This window comes from Brachycentrus maculatus, unplaced genomic scaffold, assembly GCF_059751285.1.
Source record: "Brachycentrus maculatus isolate JH-2025_06_01 unplaced genomic scaffold, ASM5975128v1 h1tg000373l, whole genome shotgun sequence".
Lineage (NCBI taxonomy): Eukaryota > Metazoa > Arthropoda > Insecta > Trichoptera > Brachycentridae > Brachycentrus > Brachycentrus maculatus.
In genome coordinates, this window is record NW_028281122.1 from 418665 (window position 1) to 437214 (window position 18550).

The 18550-nt window shown below is 33.8% G+C and overlaps 1 protein-coding gene across 1 annotated transcript in view; it reads left to right on the top strand.

Annotated features, from left to right (window-relative positions):
• Positions 1 to 18550, top strand: part of LOC148303317 (uncharacterized) — a 33381-nt gene that overhangs the window by 362 nt on the left and 14469 nt on the right. The window contains exons 2-3 of the mRNA XM_088270173.1: positions 1264 to 1401; positions 18050 to 18205. Coding sequence (XP_088126299.1) covers positions 1264 to 1401; positions 18050 to 18205 — 294 coding nt within the window. The remainder of the gene's footprint in view (positions 1 to 1263; positions 1402 to 18049; positions 18206 to 18550) is intronic.

Sequence of the window (18550 nt, forward strand, 5' to 3'; positions counted from 1 at the left end):
TTGCAACCTTGGTAACATATCGATTTAATCAGAATTCTGGTAATAAAAGTCGTTACATTTTTAGTAAGTTTCAGCTCTCGTCTTGGGTCGGTCGTTCTCCCGTTTTTAACCTTTCTAACCCTAATATTACGCGTTTTTTATTGCTTTAAGTGAACTTTACTTGACAACAGTGAGTATACTCGATGTATTTTTCGAGTAATGAATACAAGTCCCTTGATATTATAATATCCATGCCACATTGTTTGTCAAAAATAATGTAAACAAATATATTACGCTTATCATGTAAACAGTACACACTATTATATTTTAATATTGTATACAATATCCTTAATGTATTCCAAAACAATTCTTATTTTTACTAGAATAATTATATTTTCATATGAAAAAAACTCGATATAGGGCGTTTGTCCACTACACGGAATTACACGGAATTTTACCGTCCGGCACGTCACTTAGCGTTTTAGAGCGATGATTGGCTTGGATTGGCTTGTGCTTTTGTCCATTTTTCTTCGGATCGGAGCTCTTGATCGGTGCGTGAACACGTTGCGCGTAAATTCGATCACGCTTAACTGTCGTAGTCGCTTTCATTTTTCAAAACCGGACTGCCAGACGGTAAAATTCCATGTAGTGGACAAACGCTTATAAGTTATAAATATTTTTTGTTTTTAATTGAACATCTATATTTTTACAACATTCTTCTCATATTTAGGCTTTTAAAGTTTTGAACTCGCTATCCATTCGCTCCACATGTTTTGGACTCGCTATCCATTCGCTCCACATGTCCATACCACCGCAAAGAGCTCTTCCTAATCTTTTCAACAAGGAATAATTGAATATAAATAATTTGTGGTGGTATGGACATGTGGAGCGAATGGATAGCGAGAGAATGACTAAGAAAATATATGTGGCGAATGTGAGAGGGAAAACAGAACATGGACGACCGAAAAAGACTTGGCACGATCAGATCAATCAGAACCTAAAATCTGGCGGTGTCAAAAGTCTGCGTAATCGGAGGGCATGTATGACTAGATGTATGGATGTGAAGGAGGCGAGGAGTGTATGTCAGGACAGAAGAGTGTGGCGTTCCATCCTCTCTGCCTACCCCTGCGGGGAAACGGCGTGATGGTAGTAGTAGTAGTAGTAGTAAGTTTTGAATATTTACACAAATTTTTACAAGATTTGTCTCTTTCAATGCCAATATATGACTTCACAGCATGCAATCATACGTAATATTTCATCTCGATTCATTTGTTTATTTTTTAGAGTCCTGAAGATTTCGCTTCGAAGACAGAAAATGCGTCGGAAGATTTGAAAAAGGATTCAGACTTACCAACTACTAGATTGTTTAAACCTGGGTCTATTAGCGACTGTAAAGATTACTCTGAGGAATTGAAGATAAATGTGAGTAGAAACAAAATTTAATGTTGACATATCTTTGCGTGTCACAATCTGTGTGGTGATTTTTTTTATTATTATTTTTTAAAATTTCTTTAGTTAGCTTATATTACATTAACAAACATTATAGTACAAACCATTATTTACACTTAATTTACATCATATATTTATCTTCTTACAGTGAACAAAACGTTTATTTTTAAACTCTTTCATACTCGTTTCATTTTTCATACATTCAGGCATCTCATCATACACTTTCAAACCCTTATATATTAAACAATTTTGCAAATCTGTTTTTTTTTACAGTCTTATTTTATCCTTATTTCTAGTACTATGTTCATGAAAATTTTTGATTCTTAAAAGATTTGGGTAATTTATCGTTAATAAATTTATATATAAAGATAAGCATATTTTATAGGTAACCAGTTGAGTTCTACTCTCATTTTTTCTATATTATTATATCTATTTTTCTTAAGTACTATTCTCATAGCTTTATTTTGAATGATCTCTAAATTTATTTAAATTTCCTTAATTTTCAATTATCAAAAATAATACTGGCAGAGACGTGCATTCTATATAGGCAGAAAAGCGGTGCCTACCCCGGATTACCAGCATTCCACACAGAAACACGACCAGTGCCTACTATGCCTTATCCTTACCCAATCCTGCAGCCTACCATGATTAAAAACTCTGTGCACGCCACTGGTGATAGATTTGCTTCTTTCATGGTCAGTCTCTACCCATCTCTATTCTCCGCATACCCGCTACAACGCATGTCGGAGATAATTTGGTCCATTTAGGTTACCCTCTTGAGTAAGATATGAATAACATTTTAAAGCATAATTTGTTTAGTCGGTAAAACATGTAACTAGCGGACAAATGATTTAATTGTGTTGTATCGTCAATGAATATGTCTGTTTCCGTAGTGTTATAGTCAGCACGCTCGGCTACCATACTGGAGGTCCCGGGTTCGATTCCCGGGGGGGGGGGTCAAATAAATATTAGTGATTTTTTCACTGTAATATTTATTCAATATAACCTTTGACCTGAAGCAGAGGCCTGATCACCTTTCTTTCATGTGTTAATGATCAAGATAACACTGCGTTTATATGATGCAGTGCCCTATGCACCATAGGCTGCGGATAAGGGTTTGAATGAAAAAACATTATCATCGATAGGTGGCATTGGTAGTCCAAATCCCGGCATAGTTTGAAAATATTTGAGAAATAATCACTACGATTCACATCGATTGTTGCGCGGTATGATCGATAATCCTGAAATGATCCGGAACGTTGGTCTGTATGTTCCCGATAGTTACCTAAGACAGCGTCGACATAGATTGTTTCACATTCCTATACACAAGACCAACCTGCCGATGGTTATGCCTGTAGGAAGAGCTACCGCTATGTTGAACAATATCTCATTGGATATTGATCTGCTCCATGTGTCTGAAGGAGTTTTCCGAAGCGGGATTCTTCTACACCTTTAGCAATAGTATTTTTGCTTATTTTCTATTTTTGTTAATGTATACGATTTAAATTTCAGTTTGTAAACTGTATATTAACTATAAATAAATAAATTGCATTGAATTGAAAAAGTATTATGGCCTATCCATTTGGTTCGCTGTTGCGCTACTTTATTTAGTAAGCATCTAGACTTCCCAGCCCTGCTTGACCAATTAATCCCCAACATGCGCCTATAGCACCACATCTCAAGCGCCTCTAGCTATCCCTATTCTGCCTGCCCGATAGTCTACATTTTACTTCCGTACAACGCTAGCTCCAGACCAGAGTTTTAATCAAGTTTTTTCTTATTTTTAAAATTCTGTTATTAGATTGAAAAATCTTAGACAGTATAAATATTCCTATTATATTTTTTTCTAAATAGAAAAGATCTTCCATTTACATTAATCTGAATGATTGATTTTTTTTTTAAAGAAATATGATAGAAAATGATATTTGACTTTTTTAGAATATATATTTAAAATAATAATAATAAATAAAACCCTTATCCGCACCCCAAAGGTGCATAGGGCACTGCTTCATATAAATGCAGTGTTATCTTGATCGTTTTACACATGAATGAAAGGTGATCAGCCCTCCGCTTCAGGTACCAGTCCAGGGTAATATTGAATAAATATTACAGTGAAAAAATCACTTATATTTATTTGCCCCCCCTTGGGAATCGAACCCGGGACCTCCAGAACGGTAGCCGAGCGTGCTGACCATTACTTTACGGAGGCGGACATATATTTAAAATAATACTAAATATTTTTTTTAACTCCTAACCTTTCAATAACACTTTTCTTTTCACAACTATATGTTTATTTAGAAGAAATTTTTTTTTTCCATACAAAAATGGTGTTTTAAGTTACGTCAAATGTTACCTCGGTTAATTAGAAAATAAAGTTGTGATTTATCGTATATTGAGCCTTAAGTGATCAATTAACGACTGTTTTGAAAGAAATTATTGTTTATTTCTGTCATATTGTGGGTATTCTGGCTAAAAACGTTAACGTTTGAATAATCCCTGTTATTTAAGGCTTTTTGGATTTTAAAAGTAAAGTTGAATTTACTTTTAAAATCACATAAACATGACATTTCATACTACTTAGTGCATTTTGCCGGTTTATAGAACGTTAAAAACTTTATAATATGTATCATTAGGCCAAAATTGCATATTTTTTAGTTAACATTTTTGGCCAGTACACCTTCGATATAAGCTTTTGTGACAATTTAAGCATGTGTCAGTTATAAATGTTCCTAACATATAATATTTAAAAAGTTTAATAAATATTGAGTTTCTGTTTATACAAAGCAGTGCCTCCTGACGCTATCGCCACACCTAGATAATTTCCCTAATGTATGGCGGGGTGAGTTTGCTCTACTAGGTGAGGCCTGTAGCACATTACCATGCCACCCCTACTTAGGGGCTTGCCACTTTACTGATATATCGCTCACTCCTTTCAAGAACGTCATAAATCAAAAATTGTCAATTTTCAGTTGTGCATGTTTTCGGAATGCCCAGAAAATGTACTATATCCCGGCAAAAGAGGCATATTTTTAACTTAATATTTACCCGCTACAGGGCAGAAAGTGTTGTGTTTGCATTTTGAAGAAAAGGTATTGTTTAATAATTTTTTCAAATAAACTAAATATTTTTCAAATGGAGAAAAAACCTTCAGGCTTTACCTAAAAAGATCTGTTGCACAGTAAAATGTTCAATAAGTGGCTATATATATATTTTTAATACATTGTATTATATTTTTAAACATTAAAAACGTTCTCCTTAAAAATCAAGTTTTTTGAATTATGACATTCTTGAAAGGAGTGAGCGATATGTATCAACGTCCGACATTTATCATTTACCGACATGTAAGTGTGCATATTATCAAATATGATTAATTGACAATATTAACATTATTTATTATATCGGACACATTATTTATTATATCGGATTATTTACCCTAATGATGAGATGTCAATATTATTGTCTCTCTGGCCCCGAGGTTAGTGTTGCGGACTCTTGAGTCAGAGTTTCTCGGTTCGGACTCACTCACTCTACCACAATTTGATACCTATATTTGATCCGTCGATGGTTGCTTCTCGTTGGAAAGGACAAGGTAGAAAGTTAATTAATTAAAGTCCAGGTGTAATTTTTATATATTTTTTTGAATTACATTACGTCCAAGTGACTCTGAAATCTAGCTACGGCTTATGCAACACCGTTTATCATGTCCCTACTCAGGCTTCAACTTTATAAGTTTCATAGCCTATGCCTACTTGTGAGTGGATTTACTCTTAATGTTTAAAGTTACTATAATTTCATGTAATTCATGAGTGAAAATTCTAGGCAAAAACTAGCTATCTCGCTAGAGGCATGAGTTTATACATTTCATTGATTCTAAGTTAGCAGTGAAGTTACTTAGGTGTATGATTTTAATTCTTGATTTTACTCAGGTAGTGAATTTACTTGTTTATTCTTATATCTATGTACATACTTACATTTCTATAAAATACTTACATTTCGCCTAGGAAGGCAGCCAGGTGTAATTATATTGTTGTAAAACCTTTATACTGTAAATTGTTATTGTATCTATTGTATGCAATGTATATAATCTAATAAGTAATAATAAATAATAAAAAAAAATTTTATTAACATAAGTATTTCGCTAAACACAGGCCATGCCTAAAGAGCCGTAATACATAAAGTAAAAAAAAAAAATAATGTATGTATGAAATAAATAAATAAATAATGAACCGCTTAGGCTTACAGAAACATTATAAAATTGAAGTATTTTTATAAATAAAAAATAAAAATCTCTCTTTTTAATTAAAGAAAAAAAAAACTTGAGATAACCGTACCGACATGTAAAAGTTTCCACGACCATTACACATATACAGGTTTCAACAATTAATGCAATATGAATGTTCATTAATGGGCAGAATGGTGAACGTTACGCAAGTGTCGGGTTGTGGTCCCGTGGTTAGTGTCGCTGACTCTTAAGTCAGAGTTTCTCGGTTCGAACCCACTCTACCACAATTTGATACCTATTTCTAATAATGAGCCGCTTAGGCTCACAGAAATAGTATGAAAATGAAATATTTGTGTAAACAATAAAAACACAAATATTTCGCTTTAAATTTTAAAAAAATAAATGAAAAAAGTGTATAAATTGATCGCTTCAGCCAGCCAAATGCCAGGTCGTAAGCCGTGGGATGCACAGACTTCCATATTCATTCATATAAAAAGGAACGATAGATGTTACATATCAAGTTGAGACACCTATAATATGAATAATTGAATTGAAATAATGTGAATACAAACAACTAACTAACCATCATGCTGCTTCTCGCAGGGGTAGGCATAGAGAATAGAACGCCACACCACTCTGTCTGTGCAAACGTTCTTCGCCTTTTTTTCCAACTACATTTGCCTCATAAATGTGATTTATCGTTCTTTCTATACTCATTCATTCCATATGTCCGAACCAACTCAACACACCTTTCTTAATTTTATCGATAATGCTTATCTCAGCTTTGCATTCTTTCCTCATTTTACAATTTGAACATCCATCAAATATATAGTTTAGCTGCACATTCTTAAGAGGGATCTCATTTCGACTGTATTCAATATATTTTCTTACATCTTTTTCCAACTCCATGCTACACTTTTATACATCAGGGTTAGAAAAGATCCTGTTCTGTACTGCCAGTTTAGCTTTGGCTGATAGGGTGTTATTTGCTATAATTGATTTTTTGTGCACCATTCACTTTGTTCCCAATATTTGCTCTCCTTTTCTATATTTTTATCAATATTTCCATCCCTAGAAAACATACTTTTCAAATATACGAAATCATCGAGGTGTTCCATAATCTCCCCATTTACCAATATTTCACACCCAGATCTACATTCATCTCTTTTAAAAACTATAATTTTTGATTTGCTAACATTCATTACTAAATCACTTTCCTTACACATTATACACGTTTGCTTAATAATTTTCATTATCTTCTTTTCCCCAACTCACAGGCCTTGAAACGCCCTTGAGGTAGTATTTTACGAGAATGTTTCTATATAAATTATCTAAAAATATTATTATATCGCTCACTCCTTTCAACAACGTCATATATAAAAAATCTTCAATTTTCAGTTGTGCATGTTTTCGGAATGCCCAGAAAATGTACTACATCCCAGCAAAAGGGGCATATTTTAAACTTAATATTTACCCGCTACAGGGCAGAAAGTGTTTTTTGTTTGCATTTTGAAAATAAGGTATTGTTTAATAATTTTTTTAAATATACTAAATATTTTTCAAATGGAGAAAAAAACCTTCAGGTTGCACGATAAAAAGTTGAATAAGTGGCTTGATATTTATTTTTAATACATTTTATTATATTCTTAATCTTTGAAAACGATCTCCTGAAAAATCGAGTTTTTTGATATATGACGTTGTTGAAAGGAGTGAGCGATATGTCAAGACCGCGTCGATGCGACGATGTGACCTATGCACAATTATACGGATATGTTTAAGTAAATTTTTAATAGTTTTGCCATCAATGCCATCGTCGGAGCTCAGTAAATTGAAGTCCGTCTTTAGGTAATATCAGTTTACCTTATTTCGTGTTTTAAGTATATTAAATTAACGAATATCGTTCCTCGTTATTCGAAATCCGCGATTCAAGGTCGACTTGACACGCACTTTTACTTTATTTTTGTCATTTTACAGCCTTCCTCTTAAACCCCGAGAATATGGTCCTTAAATTTCAATTTTTTTTAAAGCCAAACTGGCATTAATAAAACTCCTGAAAAGTTGGCTTCCGGCAGTGCATAGAGTCGGACGTCTGATCACGTCCAATTAAAAAAATATATATAGTTTTTTTTTGTTTTTTAGAATATGCATGAAAAAAATATTGTCATATCGATAAAATTAAGAAAGGTGTGTTGAGATGGTTTGGACATGTAGAACGAATGAGTGAGGAAAGAACGATAAAACAAATTTATGAGGCGAATGTTAGTGGGAAAAGAAGCAGAGGAAGACCGAGAAAAACATGGCACGATCAGGTATGCCAAATACTTGAAAGTGGTCAGGTTAGGAGTCGTAACAATCGGCGGGTATGTGTGAGGAGATGCATGAACGTGGAAGAGGCGAAGAATGTTTGCAAGGACAGAGTGGTGTGGCGCTCTTTTCTCTCTGCCTACCCCTGCGGGGAAGCGGCGTGATGGTTAGTTAGTTAGTTAGTTAAAATATTGTCGTATTATTCTTATAACTCATTACCTTTCAATTACCAAATTATCTTTCGTCCGCCTCCGTAGTGTAATGGTCAGCACGCTCGGCTGCCGTTCTGGAGGTCCCGGGTTCGATTCCCAGGGGGGGGGGGGGGGTTTCAAATAAATATAAGTGATTTTTTTTTATTGACTATAACCCTGGACAGGTACCTGAAACGGGGGGTTGATCACCTTTCATTCATGTGTTAACGATCAAGATAACATGGCGTTTATATGATACAGTGCTCGACGCACCATTGGGGTGCGGATAAGGGTTTGAAGAAAAAATTAAGTTTAAAAATAATTTGCATTAAATGTAACATAAGCTAGCTACAACATTTTGAGTGTGTCCAAATACTTGTTCACAAAATCTGGATTACATGGAATGTTACACGTGTGTAAAGTGATCACTTAAACCAGCCTATGACGGTCGTCAACCCCGTAAATGCCCAGACTTCCATATTCTTCTTCATCTTTGATGAGATGTCAAAAAATAATATAAGCTAGCTAAATAAATAATTGTTTGTTGTTAAAAGTCTTATTTTTAAGCGCAGAGTAGGTAGTAATTTAAAATTGAGTTCCAAATAAAAAATAAAATACAGAAAAACGTATTTTTTTAAGGTCTGCAAGGGTTAACTAGTTGGACCTTGGAACAAGGTCGTTCTATGCGTGCCGAATTTTAAGGGATGAAAGTACAATACAATAATTCTATTCGCTTGTTTCGAAAACCTCGAATCGATTATTTCTTTGAAAATGTTTCGAGTTTCGTATTTTTTCTAGCTTTTTTTAAAATATAAATTACAATTTTCGTAAACGTTTTAAAACGTAAATATATAATTCAATAAACGCGCATATTCGAATCCAATGTTGTGTCAAAATTTCGAAGCAATCTTCGAATAACCTTGGGAGATTTAAATTTTCGAATATTCATATTTTTATTTTATATCATAAATATTATATTATATTATAAATATTATATTAAAAATATTATATTATAAATATTATATTATATTATACTATAAATGTTTAAATCAAACACTGATTTTTAGTCTACTAAATTGTATTTTTTATTAAAAAAACATAAAAATAAACTTTGTGACAGTAGTTTCGCCTTGTTATGGCATTATCAAACTACTGTAAATATTAAAAATAATGCTTTTTAATCGTAAGATTAAGATTAAAAATAATAAATAAAAATAGGATAAAAATTACAAATTATCTTCACAGTAGTTTGATAATGCCATAACAAGGCGAAACAATTGTCACTAAATTTATTTTTATATATTTTTAATAAAAAAAAAAAAACAGTTTAGTAGACTCTAAAAAACATTGTTTGATTTGAATAACTAACTAACCATCGCGCCACTTCTCCGTAGGGGTAGGCAGAGATAATCGAACGCCACACTACTCTGTCTTTGCAAACATTCTTCGCCTCTTCTACATTCATATATCTCCTCATACATACCCGACGATTATTACGACTCCTGACCCGGCCGCTTTCAAGCATTTGACATACCTTATTGTGCATTAAAAATTGAGTTTTCTACTAATTAAACGCCAAATAGGTAAAAAAATATATTTGTTTAGATTGAAAAAAAACACGCGCGTATTCGAATGCAATGTTGTGTCGGAATTTCAAAGCAATCTTGGAATAACCTTAGAGGATTTAAGATTTTGAACAAACGAACGTTTACATTTTTATTTATATATATGTGCTTCTCGTTCTAGTTTATGTGGGTTAACGAACCTATTGCACATTATTGATTTTAGTAAAACAAATATTCACAATTGCTGTTCTTTGTTTTCCAATCGTTTAAATATTTTATGCGGGCATTCCCTAAGCTGTACACCCCTTTGTAAGAAAACCCAATAAATACGATGTTTTAGTGCGAGTGTTTTTGCCTAGAATTTTCACTCATGAAATTATAGCAACTTTAAACATAAAGAGTAAATCCACTCACGAGTAGGCATAGGCTATGAAACATTAAAAAGTTGAAGCCCGAGTAGGGTCCTGATAAGCGGTGTTGCATAAGCCGTAGCTCGATTTCAGAGTCACATGGACGTTAGGTAATTAAAAAAAACGATGTTTTAGCGCCTGAAACGCCATTTCCAAAACGAGGCACTCAATCGCAAATGTATTTGGAGGAATGTTTTGATTAAGCATTTTTATCGATTGTTGCGCGGTATGATCAATAATCCTGAAATTATCCGGAGCATTGGTCTGTATGTTACCGATAGTTACCTAAGACAGCGTCAGCAAAGATTGTTTCATATTCCTGTATACAGGACCGACCTGCCGATGGTCATGCCTGTAGGAAGAGCTACCGCTATGCTGAACAATATTACGCCGGATATTGATCTGTTCCATGTGTCTGAGGGGGTATTCCGAAGCGGGATTTTTCTACATCTTGAACAAGAGTGTTCTTGCTTACTTTATAATTTTTGTTTTAATGTATACGCTTTAAAGTTCACTTTGTAATGTTTATGTTAATTATTACTGAGTAAATTGAATTGAAAAAATTTAACACTTTTTGGTGCATTCAACATCCTTACTATCTAACTTACTATCACGCCGCTTCCTTCAAGGATTTACAGAGAATAGAGCGCCACACTCTGTCCTTGAAATCATTCTTCGCCTCTTGCACATTCATACCCGACGATTATTCCGACTGACCAAATGTCCAAAATTCCAGTCAAGCTTAAGGGAAAAGTCTACCAAACAGTTGTCAGACCTGCACTCCTCTATGGCTCCGAATCCTGGACGATGTATAACACCTGCTCTAGACAACTAGAAACTGCTGAAATGCGTATGCTTAGATGGTCACCTAGAGTGTCAATTAGAGACAAAATAAAGAGTTTACGCATTGTTGGAAACCTGGGTGTAACAGACATCAACATTACTACTCTAGCAACTAGAAACTGCTGATATGCAAATCCTTACAAGGTCAAATCCTTACAAAGTCAAATCCTTACTGGAGTGTCCCTTAGAGACAAAATAAAGTGTTCACTCATTCACATTCGCAGAAGCCTGAGTATAACTGATATCAATAGTAAGGTAGAGGAAAGGCAATTGAGATACTATGAACACATAAAGCGTAGAGAACCTGAACATATTATAAACCAGACGATAGCCGTGGATCTTCCTCGAAAGACATCTAGAGGAAGACCAAAAAATAATGGATGCTACAGAAAGATAACTTGATTCGAAGACATGGCCTAGGTGACGTTGTATATGATAGAAGGACTTACAACCTGAGAACGAGGAGAGCTGACCCCAACAGTCTAAAAAGACGATAAGTTGGGATGGAGCCAGGAAGAAAATGTCTGGAACAACAAAAAAAATTGTGGAAATTTGAAGATGAATTCCGTAATCACGAAATCGTGGATGATGACTGTAGATATATCAAACAAAAGTTTAGAAATCGCTGTCAAAACAAGCGGTAAACATACTACCGGGGCTATTCGGAAACGTGTCCGTTAATGTATAATTTGGCCCCGCCCCTCTGCCACATATTAATGGCGCTTTTATTCATTAACTCATAAAATATCTTATTCTAGTTAATAAGGTTATAAGGTATGCCTCTCCAAAAAATAGACCAAGCTCTTGTGCTTGGAGAGGGATTTACACTGAATATTTTTGACAACATTTTTATTGCGTCCAAATAATTATCCAGAAATCTGGATTATCTCCAATTTCTGTGTTTCGAGTTTGATCAATGTATGTAGAACTTCCAAAAATTTCATTAGTGTGGTTGTCAGTAATGGGTAGAATTGATAAATGTTACACGTGTGTAAAGAGATCACTCAAACCAGCCTTTGACGGTCGTCAGCCCCGTAAATGCCCAGACTTCCATATTCTTCTTCATCTTTGATGAGATGTCAAAAAATATAATTTTATGTGATTTCATAAGTTGTAATATGGTAGATAAAAGTTTTTGATTGAAGTTAGGCGAAGGTATGACACGGTGTTGAGTACTCGTATGCGTTTAAATGTAATTTTATGTGCTTAAATTATAAATTAATAGACGGGTTTGAGAATAGGCTCATACAGATGCCGGCAATTATGAAAATCACCGACCGCGAAATTATATACGTTTGTGCTACTCTATTAGGTATATGGCCGTTTAATTGTTACTCAGTGATGATACAGTTACTCATATTAGTTTTTAAAATCTCAACATAGATGAAAAAGAATATGGAAGTCTGGGAATTTGCGGGGCTTACGACCGTCATAGGCTTTAAGTGATCAACATTTTGAGTGTGTCCAAATACTTGTTCACAAAATCTGGATTATCTCCAATTACAAGAGTTATTTTCTTATTATTTTTTGACATCTCATCAAAGATGAAGAAGAATATGGAAGTCTGGGCATTTACGGGGTTGACGACCGTCATAGGCTGGTTTAAGTGATCACTTTACACACGTGTAACATTCACCAATTCATATATATAGAACATCCAAGAATTTGATTAGTGTGGTTGTCAATAATGGATAGAATTGGTGTATGTTACACGTGTGTAAAGTGATCACTTAGACCAGCCTATGTCAGCCCCGTAAATGCCCACACTTCCATATTCTTCTTCATATTTGATGATATGTCAAAAAATAGTATTTAAGTGATCACTTTACACTCGTTTAACATTCACCAATTCAACCCATGATTGACAACCACACTACTCAAATTCTTGGATGTTCTAAATAAGATGCAATTTTAATAAGACATTGTTTTTTAGTAAAAAACAATTATTATCGATTTAATTATTTATAGATTTTTCAGTAACTTTGTGGAATAGTATTATGATTTATTCATCCTATCAGCGAAAGCTAAACTGGCAGTACATAACGGAGTCCCAGTTCCAACCCTAATGTATGGAAGCGAAGCATGGAGTTCACAAAACAAGGATGAAAGCAATCGACGTGCGATCCTTCAGACGAATGTGCGGCAAAACGATGTATGATGAAATAAGGAAATAATGCGAGCATAATCGATGCAATTAAGAAAGGTGTGTTTAGATGGTTTGAACACGTGGAATGAATGAGTGGGGAATGAACGGTAAAACAAATTCATTAGGCGAATGTAGTTGGAAAAAGGAGCATAGGAAGACCGAGGAAAACTTGGCATGATCAGGTATGTCAAATACATGAAAGCGGCCGGATCAGGAGAGACTTACTCATCCGTAAATACTATATGGGTACTTAAAATTCTTCGTAGTTTATTTCTTCAATCTATTTTTTAAGAAACGCTTAAATTTGCATAGAACGGAAGGCACCATTTTGAAGTCATTACTACGATGACCTATTTTCAATCTAGCCCGTTTTATGTTCTGCATACATCGCTTGATATTACTTTAATAATTAAGTACTAACCTGCGTGGTGTAGTGGTTAGCGCATTTGGCTACGGTGCACGAGGTCTCGGGTTCGCTTTTCGATTTTTTTCGCGCCAATATTTTCAATTTAATAACATTCATAATTTAATTTTTTAATTTTTTTACCCTTATCTGCACCCAGTGGTGCATAGGGCACTGCATCGTGGCGACGCAGTGTTACCTTGATCGTCAATTTCATGAAGGCAATGTGAAAAGCCTTGCTCTTCTTGTACCAGTCCAGGGTGATATTAAATAAATATGAGAGTGACAATCACCCGTATTTATTTTTACCCCCTTGGTAATCGAACCGGGGCCTCCAGCACAAATAATACCTTTTTTTTACATATATCGCTCAATCCTTTTAACAACGTCATATATATCAAAAAAACTTGATTTTTCAGGAGATCGTTTTTAAAGTTTAAAAATATATTACAATGTATTAAAAATAAATTACTAGCCATTTATTAAACTTTTTACTGTGTAACAGATCTTTTTAGGTAAAACATGAAGGTTTTTTCTCCATTTGAAAAATATTAAGTACTAACTAACTAACTAACTAACCATCACGCCGCTTCCCCGCAGGGGTAGGCAGAGAGAATCGAACGCCACACCACTCTGTCTTTGCAAACATTCTTTGCCTCTTCTACATTCATGCATCTCCTCATACATACCCGACGATTATTACGACTCCTGACCCTAATATTAAGTATATAATAATAATATTTAGTATTAATAATAATATAATGTAATATTAAGTACTCCTGATATTAAGTACTTATATTTCAAAAAAATAATTAAACAATACCATTTCTTCAAAATGCAAAAACAACACTTTCTGCCCTGTAGCGGGTAAATATTAAGTTAAAAATATGCCTCTTTTGCTGGGATATAGTACATTTTCAGGGCATTCCGAAAACATGCACAACTGAAAATTGTCGATTTTTGATTTATGACGTTGTTGAAAGGAGTGAGCAATATATGTACATATTTGACAAGAGCGAATGTATTAATTGGTTTGCGTTTATATGAATGGCGCAGCGTCTGAAATGATCATTTGGCATCGAATAAATAGGTGCAGTTTTCTCTGTAAAAATTAAGTATGAAGTATTGTAAAATTATGTTGTGTTCGTTCAACATAATATCCAGTGACGGAGATACGCATTTTGACGCGTAAGCATCTCGTTTTGGAGTTAGTGTGACGCGAAATGACGCGAGGCCGAAATGGACAAATGGAAATTACTTTTTTTTTTGACATTTCAACGTAGATGAAGAAGAGTATGAAAGTCTGGGTATTTATAAGGCTTATGACTTGTCAAAGGCTGGTTAGTTGATTACTTTACACACGTGGAACATTCAACGTTCTACCCATGATTGACAACCACACTGCTGCTCAATTTTTTGAAACTCTATACATACATCATTAAGCTCATGACGCTGTATATGAGTAAGAAATGTTTTATTTAGCAGAGACTCTTTTATTTGGACGTATGCAAGATCTAACTGGATTATTTTTACATACTGGGAAACCTGAGAACGTGATATTCAATTTTATGCAGTTTATAATTCGGCCAGTTATTTTTACAACATTTTTTTTATTTTTTAATAAGGCATTCCACCCACATGGAGAGTGATCTCTTTTTACAACATTCTGGGTGTGTCCAAATACTTATTATTTTCAAATCTGGGTTTTCTTCACTTCGGATTTTTTTTGTTATCGACACATTTAATGGAAATTATGTTTAAGAAAGAAGTAGATAATTTTAAGAGTTCGCTAACGATTCATTAGATAACAATAATATTTTTAACACAAATATCTTTCCATGTAGTATTTTTTCAGTTCATTCAATTCGATATCCCTGACTGGGTTCTATTGCTAAATCATCAATGGCTTTGTATATCTTTTATAAAATAAAAATAAACATACATTACAAAATACCAATTAAAAATAATCTAATATAATTTCATTCATTTTGTCAAAGTCGGTAATTTATAATTGTTATTTTTATTATTTAAAAAAAATCGCACGCCACTTTTAAAACAAATTCTCAGTTCGCTGAACTGCGGGGCAGACAGCGGCGCGCCTCTGCGCGAAGATTAATAATTTCGTAACTTCAGCTTAACCGCGAACCGAAGTTTAACCCGCTCAGTTTCAGCGCTATAAACTCGACATCATAGTTCACCGGCAGCCGAACGTCCGGTCCCGAATCTCGCGTGTGACGCGAGTTTAACCGCGATCTGTGGGCGGGATCTAGAAATTTTCGTAGTGCGAACGCGCGGTTAAATTTAACGAAGCGTTGGATTGGCGGAATAAGGTTTTCCATACATTTTCCTCGCAGTCTGCACCCGACGCCGGCCGTGGTCGTTTCGTTCTGGAACGTGGTTAGTTATTTTTTTCTTTCACTATTTTCGAGTTATTCAATAAATTTTTTAACCAAACCACGTGTTATTGAAAAATATATATATTATAGTTTTTATACATATTTATTCGACTTGCTTAGCACCAATAACATTTTGAGAAAAGTGATTTTAAGTTTTTGTATATGAAAAATATATTATATTTTATAAACATATGTATTCAATGCATCTAACATCAATAACATCTTGAAAAAAGTGATTTTAAGTTTTTGTGTTTGAAAAATATATTATATTTTATATACATATATCGCTCACTCCTTTCAACGTCATGTATAAAAAAATATCAATTTTCAATTGTGCATGTTTTCGGAATTCCCAGAAAATGTACTATATCTCAGCAAAAGTGGCATATTTTTAACTTAATATTTACCCGCTACAGGGCAGAAAGTGTAGTTTTTGCAATTTGAAGAAAAGGTGCTGTTTAATTATTTTTTTAAATGTACTTAATAATTTTCAAATACAGAAAAAACCTTCAGGTTTTACCTAAAAAGATCTGTTGCACGGTAAAAAGTTTATAAAGTGGCTTGATATTTATTTTTAATACATTTCATTATATTTTTAAACTTTAAGAACGATCTCCTGAAAAATCAGGTTTTTTGATATATGACGTTGTTGAAAGGAGTGAGCGATATATTCGACGTGCTTAACATGAATAACATCTTGAAAATATTGATTTTATGTTTTTGTATTTGAAAAATATACCATAGTTTATGTACATATTTTAAGCACAACAATTTAATATTCAATTTGTTTATTATCTTTATCCAAAATTATTAAATCAAAACTTAATTTTCTTTTAACCCTGGGTTTAAATTTTACATTCGACGTAATTGATTTATTTTTCAAACACCGTTTTTGTATTGAGAAAATTAGTTTTTCTTGAAATAAATATATGGTTTTGAAAATTATTGCAAGGTTTAAAATTTTTTTCCAATGCACATTCTAAAAAAACATAATCCAATTTACTTATATTCTAAAAAACAATGGGCGTGAAATTATGTCTGGCTCTCAGCGCAGCCAGACACTCAGTGAATTCTATTATTGAGAGTAAGGTCTTAAATTGCATATGGTCTGGCGCCGCGGCGTAGTGGGGTAGACGCTTGACAGCGAAACTGGTGTCGCGTGTTCGATTCCCGCCTTTGCAAACTGAATTCAAGATATATTTATTTTTAATTGGTCTGGGTGTTTGTCACATATTTTTCACATTTACCTTCCCTATCCTTACTATCCTACCTGCAGATAAGCATCTAAAATAGACACTATGCGGGTTATTCCTTTTAAAAAAAAACCTTAATTATACATACATATTTTCATTACCAGTTAATGTTTTTATTAGTTTTGAGAAGTAAAATAATTCAAACCTTTTAATATACCACACAGCTTCTCCTTGGTCTTCGTCTTCATCTTTTTCCTTCTTATTTTCCCTCAATTATGGTACCGTAGAACGGGGCTACTTGAACTTTGATGTGTTACTTGAGCCCAGTACAAAAAAAATATTTAGATCTGTATTTGGTCTACAATAATGAACAACATTTTGAGTGTGTACTTGTTCACAAAATCTCCAATTACAGGAGTTATTTTCATATTATTTTTTGACATCTCATCAAAGATGAAGAAGAATATGGAAGTCTGGGCATTTACGGGGCTGACGACCGTCATAGGCTGGTTTGAGTGATCACTTAACACATGTGTAACATTCACCAATTCTACCCATTATTGACAACCACACTACTCAAATTCTTGGAAGTTCTATATATATGAACCAATTTTGAAACATTGTTCTTGAATCACTAGAACTTCTCTAGAGACATCTATTGGTGAGATGAAAAGAAGCTTTTTATTGAGCAGAAACTCTTTTATTAGTATGTGAGGTCCGAATTCAGGATTATAATCACACACATGAGAAACGCCAGAAAATACCATTTTCATTTTTATCATTTAAGCTTATATTCTTCTTCATCTTTGATGAGATGTCCAAAAATAATATGAAAAATACTCCTGTAATTGGAGATAATCCAGATTTGTGAACAAGTATTTGGACACACTCGAAATGTTGTAAAGTTGTTATGTTTTTAAAATACAATTTAGTGTGATTTATTTTCAGGTTTATTCTGATGACGCAAGTGATAATAACAGTGCCTTAAATAATTATGAAACTGCTAAAAGTGACCATTTGGATACGGCGAGAATAAGACGGAAGAATCGGACATGTTCAGAGAATGGACTGTTAAAAGAAGAAGACCCATTAAGACTATTACAGGTATTTTTTAAATTGTATTAAATTTATAAAAAAATGAAAAGATAAATTTATAAGTTGTGTTGAGATGGTTTGGGCATGTCAATCAAATGAGTGAAAAAAAAATTATTCTTCATTCTTCAAACCTTTATCCGCACCTGATGGTGCACAAGGCATCGCATCATGTAAACGCAGTATTATCTTGATTGTTAACACACAATGGAAAGGTGATCAGCCCTCCGCTTCAGGTATCGGTCCAGGGTAATATTGAATAAATATTAGAGCGAAAAATCGCTTATATTTATTTGACCCCCTCCTGGGATTCGAACCCAGGACCTCTGACCAGGAGCATGCTGGCCATGACAATAC